The 22,765-nt window shown below is 45.8% G+C and overlaps 1 protein-coding gene across 2 annotated transcripts in view; it reads right to left on the reverse strand.

The window, feature by feature from the left end:
- Positions 1-22,765, reverse strand: part of SMG1 (SMG1 nonsense mediated mRNA decay associated PI3K related kinase) — a 1,401,298-nt gene that overhangs the window by 822,728 nt on the left and 555,805 nt on the right. For both annotated transcript variants that reach the window (XM_069210224.1, XM_069210223.1), the window contains one exon: positions 17,708-17,867. In XM_069210224.1, coding sequence (XP_069066325.1) covers positions 17,708-17,867 — 160 coding nt within the window. The remainder of the gene's footprint in view (positions 1-17,707; positions 17,868-22,765) is intronic.

Below are 22,765 nucleotides of genomic sequence, written 5' to 3' on the forward strand. Positions count from 1 at the left end.
AGGGGACCTAGAGGAACCAACAGGAAAGAGGAAGGTCGCCCCCACCGAAGGATACCCAGAAGACAGGAGTTCCTACACCAGGGAACGCGGATGCAGAGGGGAGAAGGGACTCCCTCTTTGAAGTCCCTGGAAACCTCGGATTGTCCAGCCGCTGTCGCAACCCATGTACCAGGCCGGTGGAACCCAGGGACGCATTCTGGATGTGGAGGACCTGAAACGGAAGGAGACAGAGTCTAGCACCCTTGGAGGTGCAGGTGGCAATGCCAACTCTCCTAGAGGTGAAGTTCCTTCAAGTCGGTGGAGGAATAAGTCCAACTGCAGGGTCCAGGAAGGTGGGGGGGTGGGGATCTAAGGAGTCACCTACAAGCTGTCCCTCGCCTGTTGCAGGATTGCAGGAGGGTGAGTGACCAGCCAGGTCACCAACAAGCACTGGCAAATGTAAGCAGGAGCTGAAGATGTATTTGCAGAGGTTTTGGGGACCAGAAAGGCCCAGGAGACTGTACCCTTGAGGGGGAAGTCGGGGTTGTCCCTCACCATGCAGGAAGATCAGCAGAAGTCATCGGAGCCCCCACGAGTGACCCACAGGTGATGGACACGGAGTAACAAGGAGGCCTCAGCAGCACAAGAAAACAGAAGTCCGACGCTGCAGGAGTTGCAGGACAGAGTCTGATCTTCGAATTGCAGAGTGCTGGAGGCTGGGGCTTCTTGGCGTCTGAAGATATCCTGGAGGAAGATTCAAACTGCCTTGGCAAGAGCAACAGTTGTGGTGCAGAGGGGTTCCAGACTAGCAGCAGGGGCCCACAGTCTCACACGTTAGTTACAAGACAAGAAAGACCCAGAGTAGGCCACAGACTACCTGTGATGCAGAGCCTTTCGATGTCCATGGGACAGCTGCCCCACCAGCTGGTCGACATTGATGCAGGGGATTGACTCCTTCGCCTTAAGGGAGATTCCTTTGTGCATTCAGGTGCAAACAGAGTCCTTGTGACCCTGGAGGATGCACAGCCTTGGATGAATTCTTGCAGGATCAGGAGAAACAATGTTGCAATGGGTCTTCCCACCAGAAGCAGACTTGTTTTGGTTCCAAAGCAGACCAGTAGTGGTTCCAGAGACCAGGAGCAGATGTCTTGCAGAGAGTTAGTTGTAAAATCTTGCTTGATGAATCTGAGGACCTACCCTTGACGGAGTGCTTCGGTAACCCCAAAATGGGACTGTCACTCTCTGAAGTGATCCACCTATCAGAGAGGGTCAGGGGCATCATCTCCCAGGAGCCTCTGCCCACCTTGGTTACAAGATGGCAGAATCAACTGCCACCTGGCAGAGCGCTGTGCACCTCTCCCTAGGGAAGGAGCTGGGCAGGGGGTTGAGACCACTCCCCTGCCCTTTGTGCAATTTCGCACCAGAGCAGGAACCGGGGGTTCCTAAACTGGTGCAAACTTGATTATGCAAGGAGGGCACCAAATGTGCCCATCAAAGCAGTCTGGTGGTGCTTAGAGGTCACTCCAGACCTTAGACATCCAATACACAGGGAGAGGTGGTCACACCTCTCCTGCAACAAATCCTTTGTTCTGCCTCTCAGGCCTGAGCCAGGCTCACCAGCAGTAGGGCAGAACAGTGTCTGGGGTCAGCAGCAGCGTGGGCTGGCAGCCAGACCACATAAGCCTGCACAGGCAGAACTGAGGGATCTTCTAAGGAACCCCATGAGTGCAGGGGATCGAACAACTGTAACTAGAATCGGTGTAGTTGCATGATTCAAACATGTTTGATACTAAACATGCCTAGGTTCGGAGAAGCCATTATGTAGTTGGACTACTCATGTTGACCACTCCATACCTTAAGATGGCATCCCACACTTATAAAGCCCAGGGAATGTAGTTAGGGTTTGTAGGGATACCCTGCTCATGCAAGGGTACCTTCACACTTACGGACATGCACCTTGCCCTTTGGCTTAAGGGCCTATCAGAGGGGTGACTTACAGTGTCTAAGTGCAGTGATCAGGATATAAGGCAAGGGTGCATTCAGCATTTCACGCAGACTGCAATTGCAGGCCTGAAGACCTTGTTTGCATGGGTTTCCATTGGTGGCACAATACATGCTGCAGCCCATGGATGACCTCTTGTGTACCAATGCCCTGGGTACCTGAGTACCATATACTAGGGACTTACATGAGAGTTCCAGTATGCCAATTGTGGGGGTAAAAAGTTACAAAGCAACCAATATATAGGGGAGAGAGCACTGGTACTGAGGCACTGGTTAGCAGGATCCCTGTGCACTACAGTCCAAGACATACATACACCAGGCAAAAAAGTAGGGTACTACAACCAGAACCTAGCCTACTACACTTGAGACTGCTTGTGGGTCAGGCTGGACTTCCATAGTGCCAAACTGTGGAGTTCTTCCTTACTGGAGCAGAATCTCCCTGGCTTACTGGAACTTTGGCTAAAAGTGTCCCCCTTTCCTACACTTCTTGCTCTTCTTTTTTCTGGGGCCTACTTGCACTCACTGCAGGGGAAAGCACCTCCAGAAACCTTGAAGAGAGCTGGCGTTGGACCAGCTCCTCTTTTTGGCTCTGACCAACCTCTGGGAGGTCATTATCAAGGAGACAATCAAGAGGAGCTCTGTACTGACTACCACCCTTTTCCAACTAAGGGACCCAGCTATTTCAAGGGGCACTATAGTTACAGGCCTGACAGTGAACTCCTCTGGGATAACCCTTATCCTGGCAGTCTCACCTAGGATATACTGGTTTTAGAGTACCAGCCTGTCCTGTGCAACAGCGCGACTGGCACAGGTATGTCTAGGGGCAGTGGCTGGGATTCCATTCACCAGAAGGCGGTGGATGTGTTTACTCCCCTCTTTAATTTCCAACTCATCTGTTGGCCCCACTTTCCAGTTAAAGGCTAAGAAGACCCCTTCGTCTGAGGAATCATCCCATGGGGGTTTACTAGTGGGTTTGTTTTTAGGACAGGCAGCGTCCTTTGTTCGGTGCCCTGCCTGCCTACAGTCAAAGCACCATGCCTTAGTGGCATCCCAGTTCCTACCCTGGTACCCACTTTTGTTTTGTGTGGTGCCTTGGGATCCACCCTCTTGCACAGATTTTGAGGATCTACAGAGCACTCCTTTTCTTTTTTTTTTAGGGTTGTCCACAATTTCTCTTGGGGTGGGGGAGGGGTGTCTTGTTTTGGGCATCCTAGTTCTAACCCAGTGTTCAGCCTTCCTCACCAGCTCTTGGGGTGGGGGGGGGGGGGGGGGGGGGGGGGACAGCCCCCAGGTCAACTAGGTATTGATGCATAAGTACAGTTAGTTAATAGGTCTTCCATCATAATCAAATTATAAACCCCCTCAAAATCTCGCACCTGACTTCCCTTTAACCAACCACCTAGTGCTTTCACTGAAAAGTCAACCCAGGACTGACTCCGGGTTTTGTGAGTCACCCTGAACCTGATTCTATATTCTTTAGTAGTCAACCCAAATCCCTCAATCAGGGTTGCCTTCATGAGATCATAGGAGGATGCATCTGCCTCATTCAGTGTAAGAGGTCCCCAGGACTCTTAGGTTTTCTGGAAACACAGGCCCTCTCATAGGCTGTAAACCACTTGGTGATGTTGTCACCCTCCTCATATTTGGAGGCAATCCCACTGGGGATTCTAAGGCCACAGTGTTCTACTCTGTCCCTAGTATGATATTGCTGCCACTGTTCATGGGTGCCGAACCCATTTAGGCTCTTTACCTCTCTATAGCTAAGATCCTGTGTTCCAGGTCCAGTCCCTTACCTAACCTCTTTAAGAGGGCATCTCCCCAAGAGATTCTATCTCTAGATCTTGAGGTACCTGAGCCATCCTCATTAGAAGGAGGTGTCCCAGACACTTGGGGGTGCAGGTTTCTCTATTTCAAGTTGAGAAGGGTCCCTTTCTTCCTCCTCAATTGGGTTGTCTTGATCCTGAGTTACAGGATCAGTGGCCTCATCCGAAAAAAGGGCCTGGTCATATTCAGCCAGTAGCTCCTGGAGCCATCAACTGATAGCATTTTTATTCTGTACATTTACAGAGGGCCCTGAACTGCTTGTGGGAAAGCTGAAGGTAAGGGGTGACGCTGAGCTCCACCACTCGGTCCTCTGAGGTACTCATTATTTTACTAAAACGTTCTTGCAGTTTTAACTGAAGTAAGTGTTTAAAGTTTCTAATATTAAGCTACGGGGACCTAACCAGGGCCCTAATAGTACATTTAAGAATTTGGAAACATACCCAATTTAAAAATGCAATTTATCTGAAGTCAATTTTTGGATTTACTTCTGTAGTCGCCTATTGACTGAGTGGTATCAGCAAATGCAAAATCCACTGCTGTTCCACCAAAGTAGGAAGCTGGCTCTCTATATAGTGCACTAAAATGAAGTACACTGTGCAGAGAGTCTAGTGGATCCCCAAAGGCTTGCAGAGGCAGAAATAGATAAGTCTAATGCTCTACTTGTTGTAGTGTGGGTGAGCAGTTAGGCTTATCAAGGAGTCATGTTAAGCATTTGTTGTACTCAGAGGCAATAAATGAAACACACTCAAAGAATAAATCCGAGACATATAAAGAAAAATAACAGTTGCTTTTATATATGCTTTGAACCAAAGACCTTTGCTACAAGGTAAGCAGTTTTTAAAGTAAAAATACTTTTCAGTTTCAAAAATAGACAATGCAATTATCAGAGTCTGAAATGTTAACCTATGGGAGGAAAACAGGAACGCAGTTTTGCAGGTAAGTACACGACTAACAAATCCAGTCTTCGGGTCTTGAGGTCAACGCCGGGGCGCCAGGTGCAGAGTCAAATTCGGAGTTGGGTAACCAATGTTAACCAATGGAGACGGGGTGAATGAATGAGTGTTGTTCACAGGCAAGTAATAGCGGTGTCAAAGGTTGGTTTCTTGGGTTTGAGGTAGGCACCAGAGGGGCCACAAGGCAGCACCAAACTTACACCCGCTGTGGCACAGGGGCAGCCAGGTGCAGAGCGACAACACAGCTTTAGGTGCCCAATGTCAACCAGTGGAGACGGGGGTAACCAATGAAGCACTGCTCACAGATGAGTAAAGCGGGGTCAGGGCTTGATCTTCTGGAGCGGAGGTAAGTACAAAGGGGGCCACAAGGCAGCACCAAACTTATAGCCTCAAAGGCACAGGGGCAGCCAGGTGCAGAGTGCCATCACAGCATGGGCATCCAATGTTATCAAATGAGGAGATCAGTTTCAGAAATAGGCTGCAGGCTCTGGCCAGGAGAAGTCAACTCTCAGCTGCCCAGGTAAGTTGAGATGCCAGAAGTCATAGAGACACCACGGTCCAGCTCCCCAAGGCTTCTGAGGCAGGGGTGTATTTTGGCGTCAAACAGCTTATCAGGCAGGTCATGGTCAAGGGAGTCCTCGGATTGAGGCTGCAGGCCTCGCTGCGGAGTCTGGCAGGGGTCAGCCCATGGTGGACTCTTGCTCTGAAATGCTGGGGAACCGTCACAGGACCGGTGGGCCACTTGTACTTGGCCCGTGGGTGTCGGGTGCAGAGGAGAACCCAGAGGCAGTTTTGCGGTTCCTCAGGCAGACTTCTTTTTCCTTGAAGTTGGTTTCTTTTGGACAGGCCTGCTGTCCACAGGAGACCTTGGTCTTTATCGAAGGCAGGCAGTCCTACCAAGGATAGGGAGGTCGCTGGGCTGAAGGAGCAGTCGTCTCTTGGGTGCAGGTTCTTCAAGGGCTGCAGACAGGCCGGTAGGGCGGGGGTCAAGTCAGTTGGTGTCTTCAGTCTTCTCTGCTGCTGTGACTCAGCTCTTCTTAGGATGTCAAGAATCTGAGTTCTCGGGTTCCGGGGTTACACCTAAATACTGAATTTAGGAGTGTTACAGGGAGTGCCAAGTGGCAGCCATTAGACTACTCACCTTTAGGGTGATTACACCCATCTTATGACCATTTCTTTTGGAAAGTGGGCATAGCCCGAACCCTATAGCCCTGATTCCTGTTAAACAAGATGGAGGACTTTAAAAGTAGTGTCCACTTCAGCCTGTCCACCTATGGGGTAGGACTGGCATGAAGTGGGCACTCCTCCTAATTTATCTAATTTTCCTGCTTGTGCTGCCGTCAGAAGTAGGGACAGGATAGGGGGGTTGGTCATCTCCACCATCTGGAGAGACATGGGTCGCATTTTTAAGGTGGCAAGGCCTTTGAAGTTCTCTGCCCTGTAATGTCCATCCTGCCTGGGAGAGGAGGTAACAACTCTGCCCAGTGAAGGATTCTGTCTCTGGGCCTCAAGTGCACTGGCTCGCACCATGGGGGTTCAGAGTCTGGGGTTGCTGAACTGGTCAGGGACAATCAGTCAACCTGCTAGTAGCTGGTAGGTTTTCAGGGGGCACTTCTAAGGTGACCTGTGTGTGCATTTTTAATAAGTCCATCACTGGGGTCAGTGAGGGTTTATTATTGCTGTTTGATACCAAAAATCCCAGGATTCAGAGAAGCCACTATGTAGGTGGGGAACTCGTAGTGACCAGTGTACAGAGCATGCATTTAAAATGGCTTCCATGTACACTTACTGTGTCTGGGAATTGACAAAGACATAGTAGCAGCATATCTGCTGATGCAGATATGCCCCTACATGTAATATAGTGCACCCTGCCTTAGGGCTGAAAGGCCTGCTAGAGAGGTCACTTACATATATTGAATGCAGTGTTTAGGGGACATGGCATACCGGCTGTGTACCATGTCGTTTTTTAATATTTGGAAGCACCTTATCATACAGTCTGCAATGGCAGTCTACTTGAGGTTGATGCTGGGTCCCCAAGAGTGCCACACGTTGTGCTGCAGTTGTGAGGGGCCCTCATTGGTACCAATGCCCTGGGTACCAGGGGTACAATTTACTAGAGACTTATAGGGGGCTGAAGGGCCTGGTCACTTGTGCATCAAGTATCAGGTGTCTTGTTTTAGTGAAGGAACACTTACAACAAGGTTAGCAGGAACCTAGTGCACTTCAGTCGAAGTTGCATCTAAAAAGCAGGCAAAAAGTGTGTTGGGGGCGGGGGGTTCTGCAATATATATATATATATATATATATATATATATATATATATATATATATATATATATATATATATACACATACATAAATAAATAAATACATATACACATATATACATACATATACGGAAAATGTCACTTACCCAGTGTACATCTGTTCGTGGCATGTTCCGCTGCAGATTCACATGCTATGCATAGTCTGCCATCTAGTGTTGGGCTCGGAGTGTTACAAGTTGTTTTTCTTCGAAGAAGTGTTTGCTTGTCACGGGATCGAGTGACTCCTCCTCTTCGGCTCCATTGCGCATAGGCATCGACTATGTTAGATTGTTTCCCACAGAGGGTAAGGTAGGAGTGATAGAGTATAAAGAAAAGAGATGTCCATGCAAATGGAATATATCTATATATATATATATATATGGAAAATGTCACTTACCCAGTGTACATCTGTTCGTGGCATTAGTCGCTGCAGATTCACATGCTGTGCACATCCCGCCATCTGGTGTTGGGCTCGGAGTGTTACAAGTTGTTTTTCTTCGAAGAAGTCTTTTCGAGTCACGAGACCGAGGGACTCCTCCCATTTCGACTCCATTGCGCATGGGCGTCGACTCCATCTTAGATTGTTTTCCCCGGAGAGGGTGAGGTAGGAGTTGTGTATGCTAGTAATAGTGCCCATGCAATGGAGTGAATACGTATGTACATAATGAAGTTTAAAGTAATATATTTACAAATGTTCAAGATCAACTTCTAAACGGCTACAGGCTCCCGGGGAGGCGGGTGGGCGCATGTGAATCTGCAGCGACTAATGCCACGAACAAATGTACACTGGGTAAGTGACATTTTCCGTTCGATGGCATGTGTAGCTGCAGATACACATGCTGTGCATAGACTAGTAAGCAGTTATCTCCCCAAAAGCGGTGGTTTAGCCTGTAGGAGTTGAAGTTGTTTGAAATAATGTTCGTAGTACAGCTTGACCTACTGTGGCCTGTTGTGCAGTTAACACATCTACACAGTAGTGTTTGGAAAATGTATGAGGCGTAGACCATGTTGCTGCCTTACATATTTCGTTCATTGGAATATTTCCTAGAAAGGCCATGGTAGCACCTTTCTTTCTGGTTGAGTGTGCCTTTGGTGTAATAGGCAGCTCTCTCTTTGCTTTAAGATAGCAGGTTTGAATACACTTAACTATCCATCTAGCAATGCCTTGTTTAGAAATTGTATTCCCTGTATGAGGTTTTTGGAAAGCAATAAATAGTTGTTTTGTTTTTTTGAATTAGTTTTGTTCTGTCAATGTAGTACATTAGCGCTCTTTTGACGTCTAATGTATGCAGTGCTCTTTCAGCTACTTAATCTGGCTGTGGGAAGAACACTGGTAATTCTACCGTTTGATTCCAGTGGAACGGTGAGATCACTTTTGGTCAAAATGTTGGATTTGTCCGTAGAACTACTTTATGATTGTGTATTTGAATAAATGGTTCTTGTATGGTAAATGCTTGAATTTCACTCACTCTTCTTAGAGATGTGATGGCAATCAAAAATGCAACTTTCCATGTTAAGTATTGCATTTCACAAGAGTGCATGGGCTCAAAAGGTGGACCCATGAGTCGTGTTAAGACAATGTTGAGGTTCCATGAAGGAACTGGTGGTGTTCTTGGTGGTATAATCCTTTTTAGGCCTTCCATAAATGCTTTTATGACTGGTATCCTAAATAATGAAGTTGAGTGCGTAATTTGCAGGTAAGCTGAAATTGCGGTAAGATGTATTTTTATTGAAGAGAAAGCTAGCTTTGACTTTTGCAATTGTAGTAAGTATCCTACTATATCTTTGGCAGATGCGTGTAAGGGTTGAATTTGATTATTATGGCAGCAATAAACAAATCTTTTCCACTTATTTGCATAGCAGTGTCTAGTGGTAGGTTTCCTAGCTTGTCTTATGACCTCCATACATTCTTGTGTGAGGTCTAAGTGTCCGAATTCTAGGATTTCAGGAGCCAAATTGCTAGATTCAGCGATGCTGGATTTGGATGTCTGATCTGTTGTTTGTGTTGTGTTAACAGATCTGGTCTGTTTGGTAGTTTGACATGAGGTACTACTGAGAGGTCTAGTAATGTTGTGTACCAAGGTTGTCTTGCCCATGTTGGTGCTATTAGTATGAGTTTGAGTTTGTTGTGACTCAATTTGTTTACTAGATATGGAAGGAGTGGGAGAGGGGGAAAAGCGTAAGCAAATATCCCTGACCAACTCATCCATAACGCATTGCCCTGAGACTGATCTTGTGGGTACCTGGATGCGAAGTTTTGGCATGTTGAGTTTTCCTTTGTTGCAAATAGATCTATTTGTGGTCTTCCCCAAATTTGGAAGTAAGTGTTTAGTATTTGGGGGTGAATCTCCCATTCGTGGATCTGTTGGTGATCCCGAGAGAGAGATTGTCTGCTAACTGGTTCTGAGTTCCTGGAATAAATTGTGCTATTAGGCGAATGTGGTTGTGAATCGCCCAATGCTATATTTTCTGTGTTAGGAGACACAACTGTGTCGAGTGTGTCCCTCCCTGTTTGTTTAGGTAATACATTGTTGTCATGTTGTCTGTTTTGACAAGAATGTGTTTGTGGCTTATTATGGGTTGAAATGCTTTGAGCGCTAGAAATACCGCTAACAGTTCTAAGTGATTTATGTGAAACTGTTTTTGCTGTATGTCCCATTGTCCTTGGATGCTGTGTTGATTGAGGTGTGCTCCCCACCCTATCATGGAAGCATCTGTTATTACGTATTGTGGCACTGGGTCTTGGAAAGGCCGCCCTTGGTTTAAATTTATACTGTTCCACCATTGAAGCGAGATTTATGTTTGGTGGTCTATCAACACCAGATCTAGAAGCTGACCCTGTGCTTGTGACCATTGTGATGCTAGGCACTGTTGTAAGGGCTGCATGTGCAACCTTGCGTTTGGGACAATGGCTATGCATGAAGACATCATGCCTAGTAGTTTCATCACCAGTTTGACTTGTATCTTTTGTTTTGGATACATGGTCTGTATTACATTGTGAAATGTGTGAACTCTTTGTGGACTTGGAGTGGCAATTCCTTTTGCTGTGTTGATTGTCGCTCCTAAGTATTGCTGTGTTTGACACGGCAGAAGGTGTGACTTTGTGTAGTTGATTGAGAAACCTAGTTTGTGGAGGATTTCTATGACATATTTTGTGTGTTGTGAACACCGTCTTAGTTTGTTGGTTTTGATTAACCAATCGTCTAGGTACGGGAACACATGTATTTGCTGCCTTCTGATATGTGCAGCTACTACTGCTAGGCATTTTGTAAAAACTCTTGGTGCAGTTGTTATTCCGAATGGCAACACTTTTAATTGGTAATGTATCCCTTGGAATACAAACCTTAGGTACTTTCTGTGTGAAGGATGTATTGGTATATGGAAATATGCATCCTTTAGGTCTAGTGTTGTCATGTAGTCTTGTTGTTTGAGCAGTGGGATTACGTCTTGTAATGTAACCATGTGAAAGTGATCTGATTTGATGTAGGTATTTAATGTTCTGAGATTTAGTATAGGTCTCAGACTCTTGTCTTTTTTGGGTATCAGAAAGTACAGGGAGTAAACTCCTGTGTTTATTTGTTGTTTTGGTACTAATTCTATTGCTTCTTTCTGTAGCAATGCCTGAACTTCTAGTCCTAGAAGATCTATATGTTGTTTTGACATATTGTGTGTTTTCGGTGGGACGTTTGGAGGGAATTTGAGAAATTCTATGCAATAACCATGCTGGATAATTGCTAAGACCCAAGTGTCTGTTGTTATTTCCTCCAAATGTTTGTAAAACTTGGTTAGTCTCCCCCCCCCACAGGTGTTATGTGTTGGGGATTTGTGACCTTCAAGTCACTGCTTGTTTGGAGGAGTTTTGGGACTTTGGAATTTTCCTCTATTCTTTTGAAATTGTGCCCCTCTATATTGTCCCCGAAAACCTCCCCGCTGATACTGGCTCTGGTAAGTGGGCTTTGTTTGTGAGGTTGTGGCTTCTGTGGTTTGCCCTCGAAATTGTGTCTTTCGAAATGTGCCTCTGCTCTGTGGGGAGTAGAGTGCGCCCATGGCTTTGGCCGTGTCAGTGTCTTTCTTAAGTTTTTCGATCGCAGTGTCCACCTCCGGCCCAAACAACTGCTGTCCGTTGAATGGCATATTCAGCACAGCTTGCTGTATCTCTGGTTTAAATCCTGATGTACGCAGCCATGCATGTCTCCTTATTGTTACTGCTGTGTTGACAGTTCTAGCAGCTGTGTCTGCAGCATCCATTGCTGACCGTATCTGATTATTGGAGATACTCCGTCCTTCTTCTACTACTTGCTGAGCTCTTTTTTGGAACTCCTTGGGTAAATGTTAAATAAAGTGTTGCATCTCATCCCAATGGGCCCTATCATATCCGGCTAACAAAGCTTGCGAATTTGCAATACGCCACTGGTTTGCTGCCTGTGCCGCCACCCTTTTGCCTGCAGCATTGAATTTTCGACTTTCTTTATCTGGAGGTGGTGCATCTCCTGAAGTATGAGAGTTGGCTCTTTTGCGCGCTGCTCCCACTACAACAGAGTCTGGTGTTAGCTGTTGTGTAATGTACAGTGGGTCTGTTGGTGGCGGTTTATATTTTTTATCTACTCTTGGAGTAATGGCTCTCCCTTTAACAGGCTCCTCAAACACTTGTTTGGAGTGTTTTAGCATTCCGGGTAGCATAGGAAGACTCTGATATTGGCTGTGTGTGGACGACAGTGTATTAAAAAGAAAGTTGTCTTCAATGGGCTCTGAATGAAGGCTGACATTATGAAATGCCGCTGCTCTTGACACCACCTGTGCGTAGCCTGTACTATCCTCTGGTGGCGATGGTCTAGCTGGATAGCATTCCGGACTATTATCTGACACCGGTGCGTCATAAAGGTGCCATGCGTCAGGGTCATCTTGACTCATTCCTGTATGAGTTGGGGATTGCATCATTGGTGGAGTGGCTACCGGTGATGGTTGCGGAGAGTGATGTGGGGATGGTGGCGGTGTTACTTGTTTAGCCACCTTTGCGTGTGGCTGTTTGTCCTTGTCTTGGAAGGCAAGCTTGCGTTTCATTTTGACTGGAGGAAGAGTGCTAATCTTCCCTGTATCTTTTTGAATAAAGAGCCGTCTTTGTGTGTGATCTGGCTCTATTGTCTCTAATTCCTGTCCAAATCTATGTGTTTTCATTTGTGTGGACAGTCCTTGTTCCTCAGTGTAGGAACTTGTTTTCGGTTCCGAGGCCGGCTGTTTCGGTACCGAAACCTTTTCGGCTGCTTTTTTCGGCTCCGACGAAACCTTCTTTACTTTCGGCGTCGTGCTCTCTCGGTGCCGACCCGTTTCGGTGCCGCTTTCTCAGTGCCGAATCTTCTCTGAGCCACTATCTCGGGCCCGAGATTGCTGTGTGCCGGTATCTCGACCGGAGTCGGATGACTTCGACACCAGCTCGCCCTTTTTCGGTGCCAATGAACGGTCACCTATTTTTCGGGTTAAGCCATGGCCTGTTGGCGGTGGCACCCCCTGGGCTTTAGCGGTCTTCTCGTGAGTACTTTGTTTCGACATCTTACTCACGGTTTTCGGCGTTTCCTCGAGATCGATCTCCTCAGAGTCCGAATCCTGGGTGGAGAATGTTTCTTCCTCCTTCTCGAAACGCCCTTGTCCTGTCGGCGCCGATGCCATTTGCAGTCTTCTTGCTCTTCGGTCCCTGAGTGTCTTCCTGGACCGAAACGCTCGACAGGCCTCACAAGTATCCTCCTTGTGTTCTGGTGACAAACACAAGTTACAGACCAGATGTTGATCTGTATATGGATACTTGTTATGGCATTTTGGACAGAAGCGGAATGGGGTCCATTCCATCAGCCTTGAAGAGACACGTGGCCGGGCCGACCAGGCCCCGACGGGGATCGGAAAAAAAACCCGAAGGGCCACCGGAGCTCTTCTTAATTCGGTGTCGATCTGTTGTAACTAACCCGATACCGAACGCAAACAATACCGACGATTTTTCTGAGATTCTAACTAACTTTCCGACCCGAAACACAGAGCGAAAAGGAACACGTCCGAACCCGATGGCGGAAAAAAACCAATCTAAGATGGAGTCGACGCCCATGCGCAATGGAGTCAAAATGGGAGGAGTCCCTCGGTCTCGTGACTCGAAAAGACTTCTTCGAAGAAAAACAACTTGTAACACTCCGAGCCCAACACCAGATGGTGGGATGTGCACAGCATGTGTATCTGCAGCTACACATGCCATCGAACATATATATATATATATATATATATACATATGTACAAGTGAATGTTGAACTTAAACGGCTACAGGGGAGTTGGGAGGGTGCATGTGAATCTGCAGCGGAACATGCCACGAACAGATGTACACTGGGTAAGTGACATTTTCCGTTCTATGGCATGTGTAGCTGCAGATACACATGCTATGCATAGACTGCAAAGCAGTTTTTCCTCCCATAAAAGCGGTGGTTGGCCTGTAGGAGTTGAAGTTGTTTGAAATAATGTTCTTACTACAGCTTGGCCTACTGTGGCTTGCTGTGCTGCTAACACATCTACACAGTAATGTTTGGTAAATGTATGTGGTGTTGACCAAGTAGCTGCTTTACAAATTTCAGCCATTGGTATATTTCCTAAGAAAGCCATTGTAGCCCCTTTTTTCCTTGTGGAATGTGCTTTAGGTGCAACTAAGAGCTGCCTTTTAGCTTTAAGGTAATATGTTTGGATGCATTTTACTATCCACCTTGCTAAACCTTGTTTTGAAATGGGGTTACCAGTATGTGGTTTTTGGAACACCACAAATAACTGTTTAATCTTTCTAAATGATTTTGTTCTATCTATGTAATACATTAAGGCTCTTTTAATATCTAATGTATGCAGCGCTCTTTCTGCCACAGAATCTGGCTGTGGGAAGAAGACTGGTAGTTCCACTGTTTGACTGATAAGAAACGGTGATACAGCCTTTGGGAGAAATTTAGTGTTAGTTCGAAGTACGACTTTATGTTTGTGTACTTGTATGAACGGTTCTTGAGTTGTGAAACCTTGGATTTCACTAACTCTTCGCAACGGAGTAATTGCAACTAGGAAGGCAACTTTCCATGTTAGGTATTGAATCTGACATGAGTGCATAGGTTCAAATGGTGGGCCCATAAGTCGTGTGAGCACTATGTTTAGATTCCACGAAGGCACTGGAGGCGTTCTAGGTGGGATGAGGCATTTTAACCCTTCCATGAAGGCTTTGATAATAGGAACTCTAAATAAAGAGCTGTGTTGTATATTTTGCAAGTACTCAGATTGCAGTGGGATGTATTTTTATGGATGAAAAAGCTAAGTTTGCTTTTTGCAAATGAAGTAAATAACTTACAATGTCTTGTATTGATGCTGAAAGAGGGGTCATTTGTTTAGATTGACAGTAATGCACAAACCTTTTCCATTTGTTGGCATAGCACTGCCTGGTAGTGGGTTTTCTTGCTTGTTTAATTACTTCCATACATTCAGTTAGTAGTTGTAGGTACCCAAATTCTATGACTTCAGGAGCCAAATCGCTAGATTGAGTATGTTGGGATTTGGATGCCTGATCTGCTGTTTGTTTCGTGTTAACAGATCTGGTCTGTTTGGGAGTTTGATATGTGGTACTACTGACAGGCCTTATAGTGTTGTGTACCAGGGTTGATATGCCCACGTTAGCGCTATGAGTATCAGTTTGAGCATGTTTTGATGCAGTTTTTTGACTCGAAATGGAATGAGCGGGAGAGGGGGAAAGGCATAAGCAATTATCCCTGACCAATTCATCCATAGAGCATTGCACTTGGATAGGGGATGTGGGTACCTGGATGCTAAGTTTGGGCATTTTGCTTTTTCGCTGGTGGCAAATAGATCTATGTCTGGTGTTCCCCAATGTTGAAAGTATAGTTGAAGCAAACGAGGGTGAATCTCCCACTCAAGTGTTTGTTGTTGATCTCGGCTGAGAACATCTGCCAATTGGTGTTGTATCCCTGGAATGTATTGTGCTACCAGGTGAATTTTGTTGTGGCTTGCCTAATGCCATATTTTTTGGCTACGAGGGAGAGTTGGGATGAATGGGTCCCTCCTTGTTTGTTTAGGTAATACATTGTTGTCATGTTGTCTGTTTTGATAAGGATATTCTTGTGAGTGAGAAGAAGCTGAAAAGCTTTGAGTGCTAGGAATACAGCTTGCAACTCTAAGTGATTTATGTATAACTGTTTGTGTTTGGCGTCCCACTGTCCCTGAATGTTATGATTGTTGAGGTGTGCCCTACCAGCCAATCATTGATGCATCTGTTCTAAGTATGGTCTGAGGTACGGGGTCTTGAAATGGCCGTCCTTTGTTTAGGTTTGTGGAATTCCACCACTGAAGGGACATGCATGTTTGGCGGTCTTTCAACACTAGATCTTGAAGTTGACCCTGTGCCTGTGACCATTGCTGTGCAAGGAACTGTTGTAAAGGCTGCATGTTTAGTCTTGCATGTGGGACAATGGCGATACAGGATGCCATCATGCCCAATAGTTTCATGACAAATTTGACAGTGTACTGTTGGGCTGGCTGTAATTGTGGCAATATATTGCGAAATGCTTGTATTCTTTGTGGACTTGGGCTTGCAAACGCTGTTTGCATATTTGGTGTTGCCCCTAAATACTGTTTAATTTGCGCAGGTTATAGGTGTGATTTTTGGTAGTTTATGGAGAACCCTAGGTTGTGTAGGGTTTGTATTACATAATGCGTATGGGTTTTGACACTGTGTCTGACTGGTGGATTTTATTACCAAAATCGTCGAGATATCGAAAGACATGAATGTGTTTGCCTTCTTAGGTAGGCTGCAACTACCGCCAGGCATTTTGTGAATACTCTGGGAGCTGTTATTCCAAAGGGTAACACTTTGAACTGATAATGCTTTCCTTGAATGACAAACCTGAGATATTTTCTGTGCGCTGGATGGATGGGTATGTGAAAATACGCATCTTTGAGGTCTAACGTTGCCATGAAATCATGCTGTTGAAGTAGTGGGACAACATCTTGTAGTGTTACCACGTGAAAATTTTCTGACAGGATGTAAAGATTGAGGGTTCTGAGATCTAATATTGGCCTTAAGGTTCCATCCTTTTTGGGAATGGGGAAATACAGTGAGTAAACTCCTGTTCCTATTTGATTTTGTGGCACCGGTTCTATTGCTTGTTTGAGTAATAGAGATTTTACTTCCTCTTGCAACAGAGGGGTATGTTGTGCGGAGAGGTTGTGTGGTTTTTGTGGAATATGTGGTGGAGTTTGTGTCAATTCTATGCAATAGCCATTGTGGATAATTGATAATACCATGCGGTCTGTGGTAATGGGTAGCCAATTGTTGTGGAACCTTTGCAGTCTTCCCCCCACAGGTGAGGTGTGACTTGGGAAGGGATGTCTTAAGTCACTGCTTTGTTGGTTGTGAGGCCTGTTTTGCGGTCTGATATTTTCCCCTGCCTCTGGGGTACTGGCCTCTGTAAGTACTTTTGAAACCACCTCGTTGATATTGAGGTTGGTAGGCTGACTTTGTGAGGTGGAAGCCTCGGCTGTTTGGGTTCTAAATACACCTCTTTATTGGGGTTTACAAAAGGATCCCCTGTATTGCATGGTATACAAAGCACCCATGGCTTTAGCTGTGTCCAAATCTTTTTTAATTTTTTTAATCGCCGTGTCCACCTCTGTGCCAAAAAGCTGTTTTTGGTTAAACCACATATTGAGGACAGCCTGTTGTATTTCAGGCTTAAGTCCTGAAGACCTAAGCCATGCGTGTCTTCTTATGGTGACAGCACTATTGATGGTTCTAGCTGCTGTATCTGCAGAGTCTAGGGCTGACCTGATCTGATTGTTTGTGATGGCTTGCCCTTCCTCAACTATTTGTTGTGCCCTCTTCTGTTGTTCCTTGGGGAGATGTTGTATTATGTCTTTCATCTCATTCCAGTGGGCCCTATCGTATCTAGCCAACAATGCCTGCGAGTTGGCTATCCTCCACTGGTTGGCTGCCTGACATGCCACCCTTTTCCCCGCAGCATCAAACTTCCTACTCTCCTTGTCTGGTGGGGGTGCATCCCCTGATGACTGCGAGTTTGCTCTTTTCCTGGCTGTGCTTACTACTACGGAGTCTGGAGGCAACTGTTGTGTGATAAAGACAGGATCAGAGAGAGGTGGTTTTTATTTTTTCTCCACCCTAGGAGTAATTATTCTAGTTTTTACCCGGTCCTTGAATATTTGGTCAGCATGTTTTAACATGCCGGGGAGCATGGGAAGTGACTGATAAGTTGCATGTGTAGAGGAAAGTGTATTGAAAAGGAAGTCATCTCCCAACGGCTCCGTATGCATGGCGACATTTTGATAGGATGCCGCCCTAGCTATAACCTGAGTGTACACGTCCGAACCCAATGGCTGAAAGAAGAACAATCTAACAATGTGCATTACCAACAAAAGACTTCTTCAAAGAAAAAAAAAGTTGCGAACTTCAGAGCCCAACTCTAGACGGCTGGAGTATGTAGAGAATGTGTATCTACAGGAACTTCTGCTACAATGTTTAAAACAATGCATAAATCAAATTCACACATTTTACATCATAAAGAGTGTGCAACAGCCATTCAATATAATTCTTAAACAATAATAGAGTTGCGGTACCTCTGTCGATAGTTTATTAGAAACACAATTCTCCAAAGCTGAAGAACAGTATAACTGTACTGTGCCCAGCAACGGCAGTGACTGAGACACAGTTAATGAGGATATCCTTAATGGTCCAATAGCTATCCTTGAAGTCTGTTTCAGGCACTTTAAGACATTTCTGGAATATAAAGAAAAATGATTTTAAAATAATAAATGTATTTATATGATCTCAGAAGGATCTATAATTTTTCTTCAATGAATTTGAACAAATTTGTGACAGCTTTCAATTACTTTATTACATTTTACACTGGACAGTTTGCAATGAAGGTTTCTCATTTCTACTGCATTACTAGGATGAGCATTATCACAAATCAAGATTTCTTTAGGCCTTTTTACAGGGACACCTAAACTCAAAGTTAATATTTGAAAATAAGAAAAGCTAAAGAAAGATCTACTGAAGATGAAAAACTCAATATGATTGATCTAGTAATCGAAGTTCTTGGATTGTGTAGTATTGGGGCATGTACTAGCGATCTATAATTTTCTGTACATTTCAGAAAGAAAATATTTGACCTCTCCTACTTTTGTCATGAGCATCGCCATTACAGTACTAGTTCAGTGTACAAAAACTTTACACACAATACACAACACTCAATGATCAAAAAGAAACGATTAAGCAAACTAATTTCCAAATACCCAAGCACACTGACTAAAGCGACTGTACAAAAAAACTCCTGTTCATTAGTCAAATATTTGTCATCAAAATAAGTTTGTTTTGTTTCAATTTTTCAAAAGCAGATGCCATAATAAAAAAAAGAAACAGCTAGGAACTACTAGTAATAGAAAATGTTAAGAAAGCAGTCAAACAAATCATATCCCCAGTCTTGATATAGAAGATCCTGAGGATTAGGGTTTTTAGTCAATGGACAGGGGAACAATTTCCAAAATAGTTAACATACTTTTTAAGCCAAGGGTTGAAGAAGTAGACTAATTGTGCAAAATGAAGTCTACCAAACCTAATGCAAAAGAACTGACATTTCCAGTGCAAGATAGTATCAATATGGACATGACAGTCACTATCTTCAGAATTACCCAGATACTACATCTACTGCACTGTGTAAAACAAAAACAAAAAAGAAAAACCCACTAAACCAACAAGTTACTTATATGTGGTAACGTTTCTGGTAGAAACTATCTAACCATGTTCCTCAACTTGTTAATTTTCCCAGGCACTGGACTGGATTCAGAAACGTTTGTAGCAACTTCCTCACATGTCTTTAGGTGGCAATGTGCTGGTCAGCTTCAGTTCAGACCCACCCCGGATGTGATATCAGGGTCTCTATAAAAACACCACCCCCTTGCGTTGAGGTCAGCTTCATTCTGATCTTGGTGCGTGCCGTCAGACACCCAAGAAATACCATACTAGAAGGTGGGTCTGCGAACCAAGATCATACAAGAAAGTCCTGCAGGATCGAATGCGTAAAGTGTCCGCCTCTTCGGACCAGACTGTCCAGGCAGTAGCGTTTCTTAAACGTCTGTAGAGAAGCCCACAATGCCGTCTGACAGATGTCAAGGACTGGAACTCCATGTGCTAATGTAGTGGTCACAGCTCTAGCTCAGGTAGAATAGGCACGCAAACTTTCACGTAGTAGCCTTTTGGCCAGTGCGTAGGAGATCTTGATGTAGAATATGACTGATCTGGAGATGGTCTGCTTTTGAACTGCCCAACCTTTCTTCGCACCCACACAACCAGCAGAGCTGATCATCCACACGGAACTCTTTTGTATGATCAAGGTAGAACACGAATGATCTTTTAGGGTCCAGTAAGGAAGTCTCCCCTTAGCAAGGGGATGGATTCGCCTACATGAACGTGTGTAACCACTTTTGGCAGAAAAGAGGCCTTAGTGCGAAGCATCACTTTGTCAGGACAGATGAAAAGGTAGAGCGGCTCAGATGAAAACACCAGCAGCTGACACCCTGCTGGCAGATGTAATGGGCTACAAGGAAGGCTCTTTTCAAAGTGAGAAGCCTGAGAGGACAATTGTGGAGAGGCATGGAAGGAGCGCACATCAGAAATGTCAAAAACTAATTCAGATCCCATTGGGACATAATGAATGTGGATGGAGGAAACATGTGTAAGACTTTTAAGGAACCTATGTACAATAGGTGATTTAAACAAGGAAGGTTGACCACACAACCCCAAAAAAGCAGAAATAGCAGACAAATAACCTTTGAGAGTATCCACAGCAGAGCCCTGATGGGCCAGAGAAAGTATAAACAGGACTGCTTAGAGTGGGGCAGAAAGGGGGTCAACAGACTTGTCTGTGCACCATTCCACAAATTTCTTCTGACAGGTGTACACTATTTTGGTGGAGGGAGCCCAGCTGCCAAGATTACGTTACACACTTCAGGCGGAGGGTCAAAAACTGTCAACTGCTGCTGGGCAATCACCACACAAGAAGGTGGAGAGTGGACAGGTTCGGGGGTGCTGAACCTTCCCCTGCTGCTGCAACAGAAGATCCTCCCGAAGGGGCGGTATGATAGGAGAATCAATGGACATGCTCAATAGCTCAGTATACCAGCCTCTCCATGCCCAGTCAGAAGCCACGAGGATTACTGCAGGAGATCTGCTGTAGTCTGGAGGTGGGAGACCACAGCCTGGGACGATCCCACCATCAGTCAATTGTTGAGAAAGGGGAAAACTGAAACCCCTGATCTGTGCAGATGAGCTGCGACCACCACCATCACCTTTGTGGACACGAGGGGTGCTGGTAAGACCAAAAGCGAGCACTGAGAACTGAAAGTGCACAATGTAGTAAGATAGTTCCCTACATGGTGCACTAAAAAGAAGTACACCATGCAGAAAGTCAAATAGATTCCTAATTGGTTTGCAGAGGAAAAAGCAGATAGGACTAATGCTGTATTTTCTGGAAGTGAGGGTGTGCAGTTAGGCTTATTAGAGGGTAGTACTAAGCCTTTGTTGTACTCAGAGGCAATAAATGAGACAGTTAATAAATCAGAAACTAATTTAGAAAAAAAATACTTCTGCTTATCTATACTTTAATCCCAAGAACTTCGCTATAAGTTAAGTACGTTTTCAGGCATAATACAAATTAACACTTAGTGCAATTTCAGAGTTCTTCAATGTTAACTAACGGAAGAAAAATGATGTTCAGCAAACACACAGTCAATATCAACTTGCAAGGCCAATCTCAGAGAGTTAAGGTAAGTACTGAGCACTGAGCAGAACCACACTAGCAGGTCATTCTGGGCAGCTGGGTGCAGGAGTGCAGCAAGGCGTCTGGTGCACAATGGTTCTTCCTGAGAAAGAGATTGAGGGACCAAGGTCTAGAGAGAGAGGGGAGAGAATAGCAACCACAACCCACAACTGGCTTAGGAACACTTTCTAAGGCTCCCTTGGCCAAGTGAGCCATAACTTCCTCGCGGAGAAGGGATAAGTGATCCTCCGTTGTATGATAGGGGCATGGGTGGAGGGGTGGTCTCAAAGGGGAGGGAGTAGCCCCTTCTGAATACCTGCAAAATCCACCTGTCTGACTTGATGGGATTGTGTGCGGAGCAGGTGATGGCAGATCCTGCCTCCGACTGGCCCTTGATTAGGAGTCAGACGACGAAGGCTTGCTGGCAACTACAGAGGAGGGGTGTGGAGTGGCCAGACCGCTGGCTCCCTGGTCCAAGTGGTCAGTCGATGTCACACCCTCGGCCAAGCAGAGGCTGGGCAGCATGCATGGCATTGTGGCTGGCTGGGAATGGACACAGTTGGAGGCTCCTTCCATAGCCACACGAGGGGCGAAAGGCAGCCTGAGGTGGGACGAGGGACCCCAACGAAGCCCAAGTACCTGGCTGTGGCAAGAGAATCCTTGAAGCGGTCGAGCATCGAGTCTGCCTTTTCTGCGAAGAGACGGGTGCCATTAAAGAGCATGTTCATCAAAGAAGCCTGGACATACACTGAACAGCCAGAGATACTCAGCCAGGCATAGCACCTCAGGGCCCCTTTTGTCGAAAACACTCTGCCTAGCTAGTCAGTCGTGTACAGCCAATAATGGATTGTGAACTTTGCTCCGTCTCTGCCATAGACAACTGCCTGAGAGGGTACAGTCTAGGCCTCCTCCAGGACCTGTGGTAGCACTTGCACAACCGCATCCCACAGCGTGTGGGACTAGCAGCCCAAAAGGCATGCATGTTCACAGAAAGCAATGCTGGGCTGGTGGGAGAAAAAACAATCTTCCCAAGAGTATCCAACCTTTTGGGTTCCCTATCCAGGGGTGCGGAAGGGAAAGCATCCTGGGAGGTGGAGGATTGGATGACCAAGCTCTCAAGGTTGCGATGTTGTGTCAGAAAGCTTGAATTCCCCTGGAGAGGAGCTATGGCGGCAGGCAGTTGTCTTGTTCACAGGAGCCCATGTGCTGGATTTGTACCAGGTACCCTATAGGACAGCTATAAGGGCTTCGTTAAAGGGGAGCGTGGGTTCTGAGGCGGAAGCTCTAGGCTGAAGAACCTGTCAGGCTGTTAGTCTTGCCTGCCACCAAAGGCAACTCAAGGTCCAAGACCTCAGCTGCTCTTATCCTTTCACCATCCTGGAATAATAATCTTCCTCCTCCGTAGCCACAGTTGGAGGGCAAAGCATGCCAGTATTTGGAGAAGTATTCAGTCGGCTGGCCTCACCAAAGTCTGTATGGCAGTCCATACGGTCTTGGACCTGGTATTCTAAAAAGTCCAGTGACCCCTCCCATTCCTCAACATAACATATTCCATAAGAAAGGGGCTCAGGATCCGACATAGGAGGCAAGACTCCTGCCAGCATCAAAGTTGGTGTTGTACGACACCCATCCTGCTCCATGTCAGAGTCAGCAATAAGTGGAACCACCCGTCAGCACTGGGAGTGTCGGCGATGAGGAAGCTCGTGCTGTGGTACGACCAACGCCAGTCCAGATCCAGGAGTGGAACCATGGGTATCCTTCGGCGCAGATGCCAAAGCCACCACCATGGAACTCCAAGGGGCCCCTTCTGACTCCAAGGGGGCTGAAGGTGCTCCAGCTGAGTCAGACTGCCCAAAAA

Source organism: Pleurodeles waltl, chromosome 10 (assembly GCF_031143425.1).
Source record: "Pleurodeles waltl isolate 20211129_DDA chromosome 10, aPleWal1.hap1.20221129, whole genome shotgun sequence".
Classification (NCBI taxonomy): domain Eukaryota; kingdom Metazoa; phylum Chordata; class Amphibia; order Caudata; family Salamandridae; genus Pleurodeles; species Pleurodeles waltl.